The 17,751-nt window shown below is 43.1% G+C and overlaps 1 protein-coding gene across 2 annotated transcripts in view; it reads left to right on the forward strand.

The window, feature by feature from the left end:
• Nucleotides 1–17,751, forward strand: part of zc3h4 (zinc finger CCCH-type containing 4) — a 160,139-nt gene that overhangs the window by 61,194 nt on the left and 81,194 nt on the right. For both annotated transcript variants that reach the window (XM_043681008.1, XM_043681007.1), the window contains one exon: nt 4,749–4,836. In XM_043681008.1, the coding sequence (XP_043536943.1) occupies nt 4,769–4,836 (68 nt within the window). In that variant the 5' untranslated portion in view covers nt 4,749–4,768. The remainder of the gene's footprint in view (nt 1–4,748; nt 4,837–17,751) is intronic.

The following is a 17,751-nucleotide window of genomic DNA, read 5'->3' on the forward strand; positions in this document are numbered from 1 at the left end:
CACCAATCCTTGTGGCACTCAACTGGTCACAGGCCTCCAGTCTGAAAAACAACCCTCCTCTACAATCAGAGTCCTATACCACGGAGACAGGCCCTTGAGCCCAGATTGGTCCATGCCGACCAAAATGTCCCTCAATGCTAACCCCATTTCTCTGCACATGGCCCACATCCTTCCAAACCTTTCCTATTCATGTATTTGTCCACATGCCTTTTAAATGTTGTTAATGTACTTGCTTCAACCACTTCCGCTGCAGCTCATTCCATATGTGTACCAACCTCTGTAAAAAAAAAAAAAAAAAGTCGCCCCTCAGGTTCCCTTTTATTCTTTCCCCTCTAACCTTAAACTGATGCCCTTGAGTCCTCAATTCCCCAGCCTTGGTTAAAAGACTGAGTGCATTCACCCTATCTATGCCTCTCATGATCTTATACACCTTGATAAGATTCCCCCCTCAGTCTCCTATGCTGTAAAGTAAAAAGTCTTTATTTGTTCAAACTCTCCCTGTAACTCAGACCCCTGAGTCTTGGCACCATCCTTGCAAATTTTTTTCTGCACTCTTTCTAGTTTAATAACGTCCTTCCTATAGCAATGTGACCAAAACTGAACACAATATTCCAAGTTCAGGCTCACAAATGTTCTGTACAGCTGCAACATAACTTCCTAACTTCTATACTCAATGCCCTGACTGATGAAGGCCAGTGTGCCAAAAGCCTTCTTCACAGCCCTATCTACCTGTGACTCAATTTTCAGAGAACTGTGCACCTGAACTCCAAGGTCCCTCTGTTCCACTACACTCCTTAAGGCCCTACCAATCACCATGAAAGTCCTACCTTGATTTGACTTCACAAAACGCAAGACCCAAAACCTCTCTATATTAAACTCCATTTGCCATTTCTCGGGCAACTTCCCCAGCTGATCAAGGTCCTGCTGCAATTTCTGACAACCTTCCTCACTGTCCATGATACCTCCTATTTTAGTGTCATCAGCAAACTTACTAATCATGCCTTGTACATTCTCACCCTAATCATTGATATATATAACAAGTATTAATGGGCCCAGCACTGACCCCCTGAGGCACTCCAGTAGTCACGAGCCTCAGTCGAACAAGCGTCTTTCCACTATTACACTCTGCTTCCTCCCATCAAACCAAACATGTATCCAATATGCCAGCTCCCCTGGTTTCCATACGATCTAACCTTTCAGAGCAGCCTACCATGTGAAACCTTATCAGAGGCCTTACTGAAATCTATATAGACTACATCTAGCACCCTGCCCTTGTCAAACTTCCTGGTCACTTCATTCAAAGAACTCAACAAATTTGAGAGGAATGATCTCCCATGCACAAAGCCATGGTGACTATTCCTAATCAAACTCTGTCTTTCCAAATGCATGTATATCATCTCTCAGAATCTTCTCAAGTATCTCACCTACCACAGATGTTAGGCTCACTGCTCTTTCGTTCCCAGGTTTGTCTTTGCAGCCATTCCTGAAAAAGGGCACAACATTCGCTATCCTTCAGTCTTCTGGGACCTCATCTGTGCCTAACAATGATGCAAAAATATTAGCCAGGGCCCACACAATTTCTTCTCTAGCCTCTTGCAGTGTTCTTGGATATATCTGGTCGGGACCAGGAGATTTATTCACCTTCATACATTCTAATACATCCAACACCACCTCTACTGTGATATGGACTGGGCCCCAAGATATGGCCACTGACCTCCTAGACTTCATTCTCCACAGTAAACACAGAGGAAAAATATTCATTTGAGGACCTCGCCCAGCTCCTATGGTTCTACACATACATGTCCACTTTGGTCCTTGAGGGGTCGTATTCTCTCTCTAGTTATTCTTTGTACTTTAATAGACTTAAACTCTTTGGATTCATCCTGATCTTCTCAGCCAATGCTATCTCGCACACTATCCCCTTTCACACTCCTGATTTCCTTCTTCAGTATACTCCTGTATCCCCTATGTACTTCCAGGGATTCCCTTGATCTCAGCTACCTGTTACCTGAGACATACCTCCTTTTTTTCTGGTCAAAGCCTCTTGTCAGCCAGTGTTCCCTATTCCTATCAATCTTGCCTTTCATCCTCACAGGAACATATACACCTTGAACTCGAGCTTGCAACTTGCCTGAAAACAAAACACTCCAATCAGCCCCTGTCAACTTCCATCAAAATTTGCCTTGCCCCAATTTAGAACTTGAACCTGTCGACCAGTTTTGTCCCTCTACATAATTATTCTAAAATTAATAGAACAATGGTCACTGGTCCCAAAGTGCTCCCCCACTGTCACTTCCATCACCTGTCTCCTCTGTTTCCCAATAGTAGGTTGAGTTTTGCCCCTTCCCGAGTAGGACCCTTTATATACTGCTCGATGAAACTTTCCTGAATGCACTTAACAAATTCCACCCCATCTAAGCCCTTATCGCTGTGACAGTCCCAGTCTATGTTAGGAAAATTAAAATCTCCTACTATGAGAACCCCCATTGCTCCTGCAAGTTTCCCTAGTCTCCCTGCATTTTTGTTCGGGGCCTATAGTACAACCATAATGTCACCATCCCTTTCTTATTTCTTAGCTCCCCCACAAGGCCTCACTGGAAGATTCTTTGGTTGTTTCATCTCTGATTACTGTTGTGATACTTACCTTAATCAAAAATGCAACTTCCGTCCCTCTTGGCGGTTGGTCTCAAGTTACTGAGCTGAGTGTGGTGTTGCGGTGATTCTTATACCCGAAAGTCTTCCTGCCCTTTTGGGAGGGTCTTCATCATTCACCAATGAATCAATCAGGCTCAATCACCCTGATTGGACCCAACCAGACATCGGCATGTTGATGGCAAAGTGGTCCTTAGGCATCCATTCCTGAAGGTTTTGGGCGCGTGTAGCCTCCTCCAAATAAGGGTACGAAGCACCCCCATGTCTGGTACACGCCTTGATGTTTTCGATCACTCTGAGGATGATATTCCATTGACTCCATTCAAATCCAAATTTGGATGTGTATTGCAAAGGTTGGCAGCTACCAAGTTGTTGCAAACTGTCTATTGGTGGCCGTAGCCTATCTGGATTGTGTTGCATGTTGATTAGCACAGTCACTTTGGTCAAGGCTTGCCTTAGTTTCCCAGCATGCTTTAGTCATTGTCCAATCTTTGTAAATCCATCATAAATTCACCATTTTGAGTGGCCCATGTGCAAAAGGATGGCTGATAGGCTGCACTCTGTATAACAACATGTATTGACCCTGAGCTTTGGAGAAAAAAAAAATCATTTGACTGTGATCAAACCACCTACTTCCACTAGAACATGGAGCATGATAATTTGGTTAATGTCAGGATCAGCACCAGTTGTGATGTTCATCTTCCTCCCTCACACATGAAGAATTATCATTTGATAAGGTGCCAAAGTAAAGTGTTATCCATGGAATTGGATCCTAGTATGACCTATACCTTAGCAGAGAGGAGAAATCCAACATGTTAAGTTTTAAAATTAGTGTGTCCTTGGATTTTATTGTCCATCCCTAGTCACTTTAGTGTGGTGATATTGGTGTTACATGTTGGTTAAAACAATTTGGATGACAGGCTTCCTTACCTCCATGGTCATTTAATTGTGTCAGCCCAGAAATACAAGATTTTGGAATTTATGTTCATATGGTTCTCAAATAGCTAACTGTGATGTATAATAACCACGAATGTCACAAAGCTGGATGGAGGGGCAGGTAGTGTTGAGGAAACGGAGGCTGTTGAAGAAATTGGACAGACAAGTAGGCAAAGAAGTGGCAGATGGAATACAATGTAAGAAAGTGTGAGGTTATCCACTTTAGGAAGAAGAGGTGTGGATTATTTTCTAAATGGAGAAAGGCTTCAGAAATTTGAAGCACCAAGTGATTGGGAGTCCTCATTCAGGATTCTCATGGTTAACGTGCAGGTTCACTTGGCAGTTAGACAAGCAAATGCAATGTTAGCATTCATTTAAGACGGTTAGAATACAACAGTATAGATGTACTGAGGCTGTATAAGGCTCTGATCACACCGTATTTGGAATATTGTGAATGGTTTTGTGCCCCTCTTGAAGAAATAACATGCTAAAGTTGGAGGTGGCCAGAAGAGGTTTACAAGCATGAAGAGGAATGAAGGTCTTATCATATGAGGAGCGGTTGAAGACTCTGGGTCTGTACTCAGTGGAGTTTCAAAGGATGAATGGGGATCTCATTGAAACTGATAGCGGTCAGGATAAAATAAAAATGGAGAAGGTGTTTCCACTGGTCAGAGAGAGGCCACAACTTCAGTGAGGGGATGACCATTTAGAACCGAGATGAGGAGGAATTTCTTCAATCAGAGAGCAGTGAATGTGTGAAACTTGTTGCTGCAGAAGGTTGTGCAGTACAAGTCATTGAGTATATTTAAGACAGAGGTACAGTCATTCCTTCATATTTGTGTTGGTTCTGTTCCTGAGAACCCCAGTGAATGATGAAATTCGCCATGCAGAACTCATTTAAAATTAGGTTAAAAATCGTGGATACTGATTTTTGCTGTTACAGTTTTTAGCATGGTTAGGCGATTTCATGATTCCTGATTTTGTGGATACAGGATTTACAGTAGATAGGTTATTCATTAGTAAAGGCAGATGGTGTTATGGGGAGACAATAGGAAGCTGGGGTTGAGAAATTCATCAGCCACAATTGAATGGTGAAGCAGACTCAATGGGTCAAATGGCCTTAACCTACTCCTACATATTATGATCTTCCTTGTTTTCAGTTATCATGTGACATTCTCAGATGAATGCAATCTCAGCACCTCTGATGTGGCTCAAACAGCAGAGACGGAGAGTGAATATGAACAACAGGTGAGAATTATCTTTTAAAACTGTTTGTTTGGTGTTGTGAAATGAGAAGACTATTTTCCTAAGTAAATTGATCAAAAACACCACTACTTATGGGTTAATATGGTGTGGGGCTGTTTTTGAGATTTGACAAACTGTAGAAATACAAACTTCAAGCACTGAAAGTACTAATGATTGTAGGCTGCAACTGACCATGTTTCATGATAATTCCAAAAATGCCTTAGTCCAGTACAATTGAGCCAGTATTAGTAACATTTATACATGCAGCAGAGTTCATAAATGTCTGATTTGTTATTTTGCACATTATAATTGATCAGTGGTGATTACATGAAAGCAGAACTCACTTTCGTTAATTTATGAAGATTCATTTATTAGATGTTACTCAGTGAATCACAGCCCAAATCTCAGCAGGTAAAATGTTTGGGGAAAGGCGAAGTTGTGGGATCAGAGCCTAACTCTGAACAAAGAAGCACCCATTAAACCAATTCCTCTTATGGTCACCCAAAGCTTTATTTTTAATCCTTAAGCTAATCACAGCTTCCAACCGCTCCCTTCCACTTGCTAATTCTTATCTTTGATTATAAGGATCCTATATAATTAATTGGACCAGTCAAGGCTGGATCCCCTGTATGTACTGACAAAAAGTCTCCAAATTCTTTCTATTCTAATGTAATATTTTGTGAATTTACATTTAGTTTAAAAGCTTGAGCCCATTGATTGGTTCAATTGTTTTGACAGGTTGACCATTAGTCTTTTTATGCTCATTTCTCAATTAATTTATCATTTTCACCCCTTGGACGCAGTTCAGAGAAATTTCAGGAAAGGTGGTTGGAAATGCTTTCTGTAGATGGAGAGGGGAAGAAATCCGTTCTCCTGGAATTCCTATTTGTCCTCAACACACAGACTGTCAGTGCCATGTTAATATATACTTAATGGGAACTGTACAAAGTAGACTTTCTTTCAGTCTTTAACAGTCAGGCATAGAGCTCCCTGTGCATTACAGCAATGTAAAACTAAGCTGCCACATAAGAGCAAAGTGCTGAAAATATTCACATTTGATAGCTTCTGGAGAGGAGAATAGTTAACATTGAATCATTTTTGACTTAAGGCATTAACTCTGTTTACCTCTCCATAGATGCCAGACCTGCTGAGTATTTACAGCACATTATTTTGGTTCAATTTCCAGAATCTGCAACATTTTGCTTTATGCCACTTGGATATAATGATGCCTAAATATAAGTCAGTGGAACAGTGCAAGAAATCTGGCACTACATTGAGTTTGTACTTGTTAGCAAAGTATAAGACAAATATTAAACAAATAGTGAACGTGGATTCACATCGTTTGCTTTCCCTGAACAACGAAAGGAAAATAGGAAAGACGTGCATTTGTAGATTTTATTTCATGACCACAAGGTCTTCCAAAGTATATGTTGTCAATTAACTACTTCTGAAGTCTAGTTACTATTGTACTGTAAGAAATATGCCAAACAATACAACAAATTCCCACAAACAGTGATGCGATCAGCATAACTGAAGAAATAAGAGCAGGAATGGGCTAGTTGGCCCCTTAAGCCTCTACTGCTATTCAACAAGATTATAGGAAAGATTTTATTAAACTTGAGAGAGTACAGAAAAGATTTACAAGAATGTTGCCAGACCTGGCGGGTTTGAGTTAAAGGGAGAAGCAGAATAGGCTGGTGCTTTTTTTTCCCTGGACTTTTGGGAGGCTGAGGGGTGACCTTATCAAGGTTTTAAATTCTGAGGGACATGGATAGGGTGAATAGCCAAGGTCTTTTTACTGGGTTGGGGAGTCCAAAACTAGAAGGCATATGAATTAGAAGGGTTTAAAGGGATAGGGGCCAAATGGGACGAGGTCAGATAGCTATGTCTGGTTGGTGTGAATAAGTTGGGCCTAAGGGTCTGTTTCCATACAGTATGACATTATAAACAATGATCAGGTAATGTTTTTTGTGATGTTCAGTGATGGGTGAATGATGGTCAGGACACTAGATACAACTCCCCTGCAGTTTTCCGAATGGTGGCATGGAATCATTGACATCTCCCCGAAAGGAAGGCACTGGAGTTTCACATTAGATTGTGCTGTTTAAGAGGAATTTAACCCAAGAAGTAACTGCTGAATCACAGCTGGCACACACTGACAGCGTAACTTCAGGTTTCTGTCATTACTTTGGTATCAAGTCAGTATCCTTACTTTGACAACGAAAGATCAGTCAAGTATTTAAGGTACAAAATAGCATATTTCATGGCCTCAAGACATTCCAAAGCATGTTACAACCAGTAGGAACTTCTGAAGTGTAGTCATATTTGTAAGAAACACATCAACCAGTTGCATGCTGCAAGCTCTTAAGGAAGTAGTGTCAAACTCTCAATACAATGAACCACACTCCCAGACTTTCAACAGGACTCAGCAGAAGAATTGAGAATTGTGAGATTCCATTTGCCTCAGTTGTACAACTTAGTCGAGTTGAGTTAGTGAACAAACCAGTCAATTCATTTGTATTGTTGTCATCTTTGCTTTTAGGACAAAACTGATGAGGATAATGATTTGCAAGACTGAAAGAAGTCTGAGAAACCAACAGAACCAACTGAGGACTGATTGCTGAAGTGATCATGAGCTACCAGTACCATAGACTTTGTCATCCTCCCACAGCAATGGTTAACAATTTGCTTTAAAAATAAAATCAAACAGTACTTGAGCACTGTATAAATAATGAGATTTCTTAAAAGGTAATCTGATGTCCCTTTCTCTCCACAAGAATAGAAACTTGTCATTTTCCTGAGTGGGTCATGCTCCTTCAGTCTATGCTAGGCAGTACTTGCCATGGATATTCTTTTCAGGAAAGAAACATTTTTTAGGCCTAACTATGCAAGGGCAGAGGAATAAGAAATATTCAAATAGTTTTTCTTATGGACAGCAGATAACATAATAGAATTTATTTGGCTTTGAATTGTAGCTCTTTTATAGTCAAACATGGCTGGTGTTTCATTTAATTCACATTTTAGTTTGATAAGAATTCTTTAAATGTAATAAACAAGTTCTATCAAAAGAAAGCATTGTTTGTTGCATCCTATGAGTAGGAATCAACTCAAGGTTTCATTTGCATTCATGAGGTCTGTGAATTTTCATTTCAAAGTTTCTTCTGGCCAAGCAGTGAGGCTTTACCAGTACAGGGATGATGACCAAACAGTTTGTTCATGGTCAATAATAATTACAAACAAATCTTCTACATTGCAGGTATGTTTGCGTGTTTAAAATTGAGCTGTTTACTGATTGAAAATGTCTATTGTTAGAATCCAGTGTGCAAATGAAAATAAGCAAGGCTTTTAAATGGAGGTTGGTGCTATCATTGTGCATTGCACAGTAAAGAGTGGAATAGAGATTCTGACAGGGGTCTCATGACAAACAAAACCTTGATCTCGTTTCTTTTTTAAAAAAAGGAGCCAGTAATGTCATTGAAACGTAAGTTTGAGGTTCATAACTGCTGTCTGCAATAATTGGGTGTATTAATAGGGTGCCAACTCTGGCTGGATATGTTAGTTAGATGTCGTCATATAATTGACTTTTCAACTATTGGTGATCCAATGTCATGGAAATTAGATTGACTCAACTCAAATGTTTGCAAGAGCAAAGATAAAGTTCATTGCAAAGGGACCCAATACATTGGCAAGACGCCTCATGTAAGGGGCGTTTGATAGCTTTCGCATCCTCCCTTTATACTATAGCTCACTTCCCCTCATCAGCACCTGCATGACTAGAGGCCTGGAACATTCAAGTTCCTTTCCGTATATGGAATTATTTTTCTCATTTCTTGACTGCTGATATGGCAGTTTAACTGGCCTTGTAAGCCTGTAGTTAGGTCGGTTTGCCTTTACATTTTTCTTTGTTTGCAGTACCCCTTGTTTCAGTCAGACCCTTACTTCTTTGTTCCCCTATGCTTTTATAGATAAATGTTAACTTTCCATTATATTTCCCCCCTTTTTATCATTTCATGACAACAATGACAAAAAATAAACAGAGCCAGACATCTTTACATCAAACTGCTTAGGGAGCACCCTGCCTTTCCTCAAACACCATTTACCCGTAACACAGCTTTCTGGTGGTATCATCACTTGCTCTGGTGTGCCCTGTACATAGTCCATTTTCACACATCACACACTTCAACATTACTTTTGGTGGGATGCACGCAATCGGGTCTTCCTACTGTGGGGCCTCTGATCGTTTTACAATTTGGTATCTCCCCGTACTCACAAGCAAATGCCGTAGGCAGGTATACAAGCAGGGTCCTATACAAAGCACTATCAGTATGACTAGCCCCACAACTAGTAGAGTGTGTAAGATCCAATACCCCCATTCTCTCCAAAGGGAGGTAAGCCATTGGAACCAGAAGTCATCTGCTGGGGGAAGTTGTCTTACTGCTGCCTTCATAAGATTTATTACACTAGTGATATTCTTGGCGAGCTGGGGCAGCCCGATATTTGTGTGAGGCATCTAGCCACTACTTGCACTTATTTGGTTCCGGTGTCGTCTGATGTCTTCTCAGGTCCAGCTACACGTTCCATGTTTATTCCCAAGTGAACACTGATCTGTTGTAGGGCTTAACTGACGAATGGTGTTCCATCGTCGCTACTAAGCCTTTCAGGAATGTTCCATCTCTGAATTATTTCCGTTAACAAAGCCTTGGCTACTGCACTGGCATCCTGTTTAGACATGGGGAACAGTTCCACCCATTTGGAAAACATATCAACGATTACCAGGCAATATCTTTTCCCTTCACTGGGTGTTAGTTCAATAAAATCCATCTGTAAATGTTCAAAGGGTCTTTGGTGTTGGGGGTGTGCTGCCCGATTCATCTGTATTGCCCTCCCCATATTATTAGTGTCACAGATAACACATTGTTCACAATATTTCTGGGAGTAGTTAGTGAATCCCTTGTTGTACCAGTGTGCCGAAATACTGTCGTATATCCCCCCTTTTGACACATGGTCCTTAACATGTGTCAGTTTGGTATAGAATGAGAATAATTATCGCGGTAAACAGGGTTTATCATTGGGGCCACACTATACCCCTTCCCTCATGCTGCACCCTGCCCTTTTCCACTCACGTTTCTCCTCTAGCGTGGTCTGCGACTGTAACTCCCGTATGTCTGCTGTTGGGGTATAAATTTTTGTCATACACATGTCAAACTAATCACTTGGTGACTGCTGGGCTGCCGTCCTTGCCGTTGAGTCTGCCTTTGCATTGCCTTGAGAAATGGAATCGTTATTTTTTGTGTGGGCTTCACATTTACATACAGCAATTGATGTGAGCAATAGGACCGCTTCCAGGGGTCAGAAATCAGGCCACGGTGTGTGATGGGCTTTCCGGTGGAGGTCAAGAAGACCTTGTGTTTCCACAGGGTTCAAAAATCATGTACAACCCCAATTGCATATCTGCTGGCGATGTAAATAATCACTGTCCATCCCTTAGCCATTTCACATGCCTCAGTCAAGGCAAACAGCTCCATTGCTTGTGCTGACAGATGAGAAGGGAGTAATCCTGCTTTGACTACTTCGTAGGTAGTTACTACAGCATACCCAACACAATTCTGGCCTGTCTCTTTGCTCCTGAATGCTGACCCATCCACAAAAAACTCCATATCCGGATTCTGAAGTGGTGAATCCTGCAAGTCTGGTCTCGGGCTGCAAATTTCATTAGTTACAGCGACAGTCATATGGGTCTCCGTCTGCTTCTGTGGGGAGAAGGCTAACAGGGTTAAGGACGTTATATCGCTTTATTGTAATGTTAGGCATCTCCAAGAACACAGTATTGTATCTGAGCTAACGTGCTGCTGACATGTGTGCTGTCTTTTGCTCGAAAAGCAGGAAGGAAACTGCATGTGGAACCATGATTTGGAGATGCTGGTGTTGGACTGGGGTGTACAAAGTTAAAAATCACACAACACCAGGTTATAGTCCAACAAGTTTAATTGGAAGCACACTAGCTTTCGGAGCGACGCTCCTTCATCAGGTGATAGTGGAGGGCTCAATCCTAACACAGAATTTATAGCAAAAATTTAGTGTGATGTAACTGAAATTATACATTGGAAAATTAATTGTCTGTTAAGCCTTTCATCTGTTAGAATACAGTGATAGTTTCACTCCTTTCATGTGTAAATCACAAAACCTTTTTTTAAAAAGTTGCATTCTTGGATTAGCTGTTAACAATGGTGATAACTAGACAATATGTTGACCCACCCTCCCATCCTGGCACTTTCCCCTGCCACCGCAGGAACTGTAAAACCTGCGCCCACACCTCCTCCCTCACCTCTATCCAAGGCCCCAAAGGAGCTTTTCACATCCATCAAAGTTTTACCTGCACATCCACTAATATCATATATTGTATCCGTTGCTCCCGATGCGGTCTCCTCTACATTGGGGAGACTGGACGCCTCCTAGCAGAGAGCTTTAGGGAACATCTCCGGGACACCCGCACCAATCAACCACACCGCCCCGTGGCCCAACATTTCAACTCCCCCTCCCACTCTGCCGAGGATATGGAGGTGCTGGGCCTCCTCCACCGCCGCTCCCTCACCACCAGACGCCTGGAGGAAGAACGCCTCATCTTCCGCCTCGGAACACTTCAACCCCAGGGCATCAATGTGGATTTCAACAGTTTCCTCATTTCACCTTCCCCCACCTCATCCTAGTTTCAAACTTCCAGCCCGCACTGTCCCCTTGACCTGTCCGGACTTGTCCGCCACTTTTCTCTGCTGCCTGTCCCGAAGTCCACCTTGGAGGATGGTCACCCGAAGGTCCGAGGCTGAATGTCCTGGACCACTGAAGTGTTCCCCAACTGGGAGGGAACCCATGTGGAACCAATAGGGTCAATTCCCATAGCCAACTATGTCCCGGGACGCTGCTGCAGCCACAGCTCGCAGGCACTTAGGCAATCCTGCTGCTACGGGGTCAGGTTTTGCCGAAAAATAAGCTACTGGCCTCAAATTTCCCCCATGATCCTGCAAAAGCACAGAGGTCATGCAGACAAGCTTCTCATCTACCATTTGTACAAAAGGCTTGTTTGGATTCGGAATCCCCGGTGTAGGTGTAGTTTGGAGTGTCTTTTTCAATTCACAAAGGCACTCTTGGCCTCTGGGGTCCACTGCAACGGACTCTGAATCTACAACCCTTTGCCATGGGCTATGTTACTTAGGGGCACCTCAAGGGTTGCGTAATGTGGGATGAACATTCTACAGTAGGAGCACATGCCCAAAAAGGATAGCAATTGTTTCTTCGTGTGAGGCTTTGGAATTTGCTGAATTGCTTGAACTCTGTCTTGGCCAATGGCCTTCCCTTGTTTGTATATTAATTGACCTAAGAACTTCACCTGTTGTTGCACAAATTGTAGTTTTGAGAGACTAGCTTTGTGCCCTTCCCTCACTAGATGGCAGAGCAACACAAGGGTATCTTTCTCACATTGTTCCTCTGTTGGTGCTGCTATTAAGCAGTCATCTCATACTGCAGAAGTGCTGACCCCAGGGTTAAAACAAGAGTCTCCAGACCCCTGCGTAGAGCCTCATTATATATGGTGGGGGACACACAGTAACCTTGACAAAGTCGCGTGAAGGTGTACAATTTTCCTTTGAATGAAAAAGCGAACCAGAATTGGCTGTCTGGGTGTACACTAAAGAAGGCATTTGCTAAATCCAAACTTTATTGCTGGAACAGCACAGCAGGTCAGGCAGCATCCATGGAACAGGAGATTCGACGTTTCGGGCACAGGCCCTTCTTCAGGATTCCTGAAGAAGGGCCTGTGCCCGAAACGTCGAATCTCCTGTTCCCTGGATGCTGCCTGACCTGCTGTGCTGTTCCAGCAATAAAGTTTCAACTTTGATCTCCAGCATCTGCAGACCTCACTTTCTCCTCCAAGATTTGCTAAATCCACAACAGAGAACCATTTACTGTCCTGCAGGATTTGAGACAATATAGTATAGAGGTTGAGAACATTTGGGGCGCGCGGAACAACAGTGTTATTGACTGCCTACAGGATGCACAAACCTCCATTCCTCTGGTTCACCTGGAATATTTGCCTTTTTGACTGGAAAAAATGGGGGTTCTCACCAGTGAGTTTTCACAGGGCCAGCAATAAAGTTTCAACTTTGATCTCCAGCATCTGCAGACCTCACTTTCTCCTCCAAGATTTGCTAAATCCACAACAGAGAACCATTTACTGTCCTGCAGGATTTGAGACAATATAGTATAGAGGTTGAGAACATTTGGGGCGCGCGGAACAACAGTGTTATTGACTGCCTGCAGGATGCACAAACCTCCATTCCTCTGGTTCACCTGGAATATTTGCCTTTTTGATTGGAAAAAATGGGGGTTCTCACCAGTGAGTTTTCACAGGGGATTATACTCCAGCCTTTAGGAGGGACTCAAAGACTGGAGTAATTCCTTCTGTAGCCTCAGGTTTTAATGGGTATAGTGCCTTGCAAGGACATTACTCAGACTTCGGGGTTATTCTTATTCTTATTTGTATGAGCCCCATGTCATGCTTGCCTTTTGCCCACAACTCAGTAGGGATCTTTCTCAACCGAGACTTCAACTTTATGAAAATGCCAGGCTACTTTCCTAGGCTCTTCAGGGCTACTGGGGGTTACATGGACTGCCCTATCTGCCTGAGTTAGCCAATTTAGTTTCTTCCTGTATGTCTGCATATCTTCACTGAACCAGATAACCACATCGTCCCTCAAGACCCAATCTTTCGTTTTATGTGCCCTTAGTACCCACGGTCCCAAATCCTGCCACCTGTCGCTGGATCTCTTGACCAGCGGCACATGAGGAAAAGAACCTTTCACATCAAAAAGATTGCGTCTACTTGCTGTCACAGGAACTTTGGATAAGTTCATACTGACTGCACATCTGTGATTATTCCAGTAGAGCTCACACGATAGCAACTGATCTGGCTCAGGAGATTAATTAAACCAGTCCCTCTCATAAGATTCGTCAGGCTCATCGTGGTGTATCTCTAGGTAGAAAATTGGTGTTAGTAGGATTAACATACTCACTTGCTTCCAGGGTGAGTGAATAGCTCACTGAACTTAACGCTCTCTGGCTTAGTCTCCAGTCATAAACATACATCAAGAGTCGTGGGTCGTATTTCTTAGCCTGTACTGGCAATTCTTCTTTTCATATTACTTGCAAACCCCTAGGGGTGCTTAGTAAATCCAATCCCAATTTCACTATGAGATCCCGAGCCTTCAGATTTAAAGGACAGAGTTCCGATAACAAAAATGAAAATTGGGATGTTTCCCCATTACTGGTTTCGCACGACAGGGGTGTGGTGAATCTCATATCACAACTCCTGATGTATCCATTGAGTTCCACTCATCCTTATTTGCGTCGACTCTCTGAACTGGCTTGACTTAAGGACTGAATATGTTTCCCCTGTATCTACCAAAAAGGTAAATGGTGTACCTTCCGCATATAACATAGAGGTAGGCATTGACTTATATGCATTGTCGTTATACTGAACATATGGTCCACGGTCCGCAATCTCAACGCTCAATATGGAGGTGGGACATGTTTACGGTGGTCTGTAAGGTTAGAAGAGATTAGCACAAGCAAGTCTTCGTTGCCAAGCATAAAGAGGCTTACCTGTCCCTTGTGGGCTGCCCACCTCCACCTTAGCCTTCCTCCATCAGTCACCCTGCTGTCCAGCTTCCAGGGCTGACTGAGGCTGTCTGCGCAGGCACTGCCTTTTCCAGTGATCCATTGCTCCGCAAACAAAGCACCTGCCAGATCTACCTCTGCCAGCCCCTTTTTCTCTTCCTCTTCCACGACCTCCACCTCTGCCTCTCCCTTTTTCCGCAATACCTCCCTTCATTGGCTGGGCGACCATTTGCATCATGGTAAGCTGAGCTTTATGTGTTTGCTGTTCCATCTTTAGTTTCCACGTATCTTTCTCGGGCCAGCAATTTCTCAGCATGTATTGCATATTATTCTACCAAATTCAACTTTCCTGTGTCCCAGGTAATACATGTGTCTTTTACCTTTTTTGCTATTTCGTCCTTCATTCCATTGATAAAGCTCTTCCTCAGGTGTGTCTCATACAGTGTGATTTCTGCCTCCGTTATGTCTGCGGGTGGTGTCAGTACACTGTGGGCATTATGGGCTTCAGTGAGGCGCGTAAGGTACTGGAACACTGTCTCACCACTTTGTTGTTTACACATTGCAATTTTGGTCATGTCCATTCATACTGGGAATGCTTCCCTACAGGTGATTGCCAGTGCTGTGACAAAATCATTAAAGTCTCTGTTTGGCTCCGTTTGCGCATCGGCTGCTCTGGCATGGATGTTTGTGCCTGGCCAGTTGTACCTGATTTTGCTGACATCGACACCCAGTTTTCATCCAAGGAGACGTCTCATCTCGTGTGACATGTGACATAACTCGGTACAGAACCTTGTCACTTCTTCGGTGAACTCATTACCTCCAACCTCACGTGGGTCAGGCAACTGTCCATAGGCACTTTCCAAATCCTTCATGGTCCATGGCTGGTGGTCCAACATCGGGTACCCGTGTGGACCTGCAACTTCAACCATTAGTGCTTGCATCTGGTTAGGTGATCGTGCATCAGTATTCTCACTGTCTGACTCATCGTCCATCAGGGGGTGATTGCCTTTCTGTCTTGGAGTGGCTGTCCTTCTTTTGGCCTTGCTTCGATCTGTTGCGGGTATGAGATGCTACCGGTGATTCAGCAGACCCTGAGGCGGCGGCTGCTGACTTTGAATCTTCGGGCCTCGGGTATAGATGTTGTCCTGCCGCTGTCTGCTCTCTTTCTTCCTTGTACGAAGGCGGATCTCGTGGGGGGCTGTTGGTCTCGGAGGGTAGCCATCATGGTCAGGATCTGAAATATACTAAAGACACTGTACAGCTTCATTAGGTTGTTTTCAGCACGTGTCTGCATGTGCACTGGTGTTTGTACGCGTATTTGATCTATCTTTTACTTGAGATTTTCTTTCTCTGATATCAGCCTCAGCCTTCCACATGTTATAAGCAATCCAATTCACAGGTTCTATTTTTCCCCTCCATTTCTCCTTCTTTCTCTCTTCCAGCTGTGACCTCAGTATCTCCAACTGCCTTTTACTAAAACTCCCTCTCTCTAGAAAACCACATTCTTTGATCCACAATTCTAACTGCTTTACAGGCTCTGGACCGTAGTTATTTAACATATATTGTATTTTTGGTTGTCCATTCCAAGTCTTCTGTGGACCCTCTTTTTGTTTGCTCTCGCTGGAGCCCATTTTAAGTGTTATTGGAAAAGAGTTCAGCTCTCTCTCTCTCTCTCTCACGGTACTGTTTTCTTATTTGCCAATATGACCTGCTTTTACCTCCGGAGGTCCCCCCTCATTGGGCGCGCCCACCTCAATGCCTTGGTTTTCGTAAACCAAGAAACCACGTACCTGGTACGTCTTTGGCGAGTCCAACTCAGCCAGTGGTTGTTCCTCCCAAGTCTTCTGTGGACCCTCTTTTTGTTTGCTCTCGCTGGAGCCAATTTTAAGTGTTATTGGAAAAGAGTTCAGCTCTCTCTCTCTCTCACGGTACCGTTTTCTTATTTGCCAATATGACTTGCTTTTACCTCCGGAGGTCCCCTCTCATTGGGCGCGCCCACCTCAATGCCTTGGTTTTCGTAAACCAAGAAACCACGTATCTGGTACGTCTTTGGCGAGTCCAACTCAGCCAGTGGTTGTTCCAAGTCTAAAACCACCCTTAGACGTGCTGCCTCTTAAACACTCTAGAGACGGCAATCCTTTCCCTTGAGTTTTGCTTGAATACCATGCGAGAGTTCACTGGACCCTCCTCTTGATTTATTTACTCTCTTAGAACGAGTCTCTATGTAGGATTACTTACGCCACGACTCTTACCCCGATCCTATCCGATACGGATCCCGGGTCTGGGGCAATTCACAGATTCCCAGCCCTCTCACACAAAGGGGCCAATTTAGCACTCGAGATGAAGTGAAAGTCCTTCAAAGCGCTGGTGCTTACACCTCCTGGGAATCTTTCCCAATCGCGGGATCCCGGACGAGCCCCAAGTTTACTGTCGTGGAAATTAGATCGACTCAACTCAAATGTTTGCAAGAGCAAAGAAAAAGTTTATTTCAAACCTTTGCAAAGGGACCCAATACATTGGCAAGATGCCTCATGTAAGGGGCATTTGATAGCTTTCGCATACTCCCTTTATACTATAGCTCTCTTCCCCTTATCAGCACCTGCATAACGAGAGGCCTGGAACATTTGAATTCCTTTCCATATATGGAGTTGTTTTTCTCATTTCTTGACTGCTAATATGGCAGTTTAACTGGCCTTGTAAGCCTGTTGTTAGGTCGGTTTGCCTTTACAGTTTGCTTTTACATTTTCTGTTCGTTTGCAGTACCCCTTGTTTCAGTCAGATCCTTACTTCTTTGTTCCCCTATGCTTTTATAGATTTCACAATAAATTTTAACTTTCCATTACATCCAACATGCCAATTATCACAGAAGCCAGTATTTGCAAGTCTTTTCAATCAATCTAAGTTTTGACTTTTGAAGATCTGGTCACCCTAACCTTCTGAACTCAACAGCTTCAGACCATGAACACTTTCCTCCATTTTGACTTTTGTTATTTTTCCAAGGACTAATCTGTACCTTTTTATAATTTTGCTTTCAGAAAGAGCTGATCTTTAGTTTACAATACTTACTCTGTACCAATGCTGTTTCTTCATTGCAACTGTTACCATGCGTCAACTTTTTGTTCCATGACATGTTTGATATTTAATCACTCCCAGTCTCAAATCTATCTCTGATCTACTCTTCTGCTCCACTTAGCCCACCACTTTTGTCTGAGGATAAAATTTATCACATTTTTACTTTTTATCTGTTCC

The sequence above is a fragment of the Chiloscyllium plagiosum genome, chromosome 41 (assembly GCF_004010195.1).
Source record: "Chiloscyllium plagiosum isolate BGI_BamShark_2017 chromosome 41, ASM401019v2, whole genome shotgun sequence".
Classification (NCBI taxonomy): Eukaryota; Metazoa; Chordata; class Chondrichthyes; order Orectolobiformes; family Hemiscylliidae; genus Chiloscyllium; species Chiloscyllium plagiosum.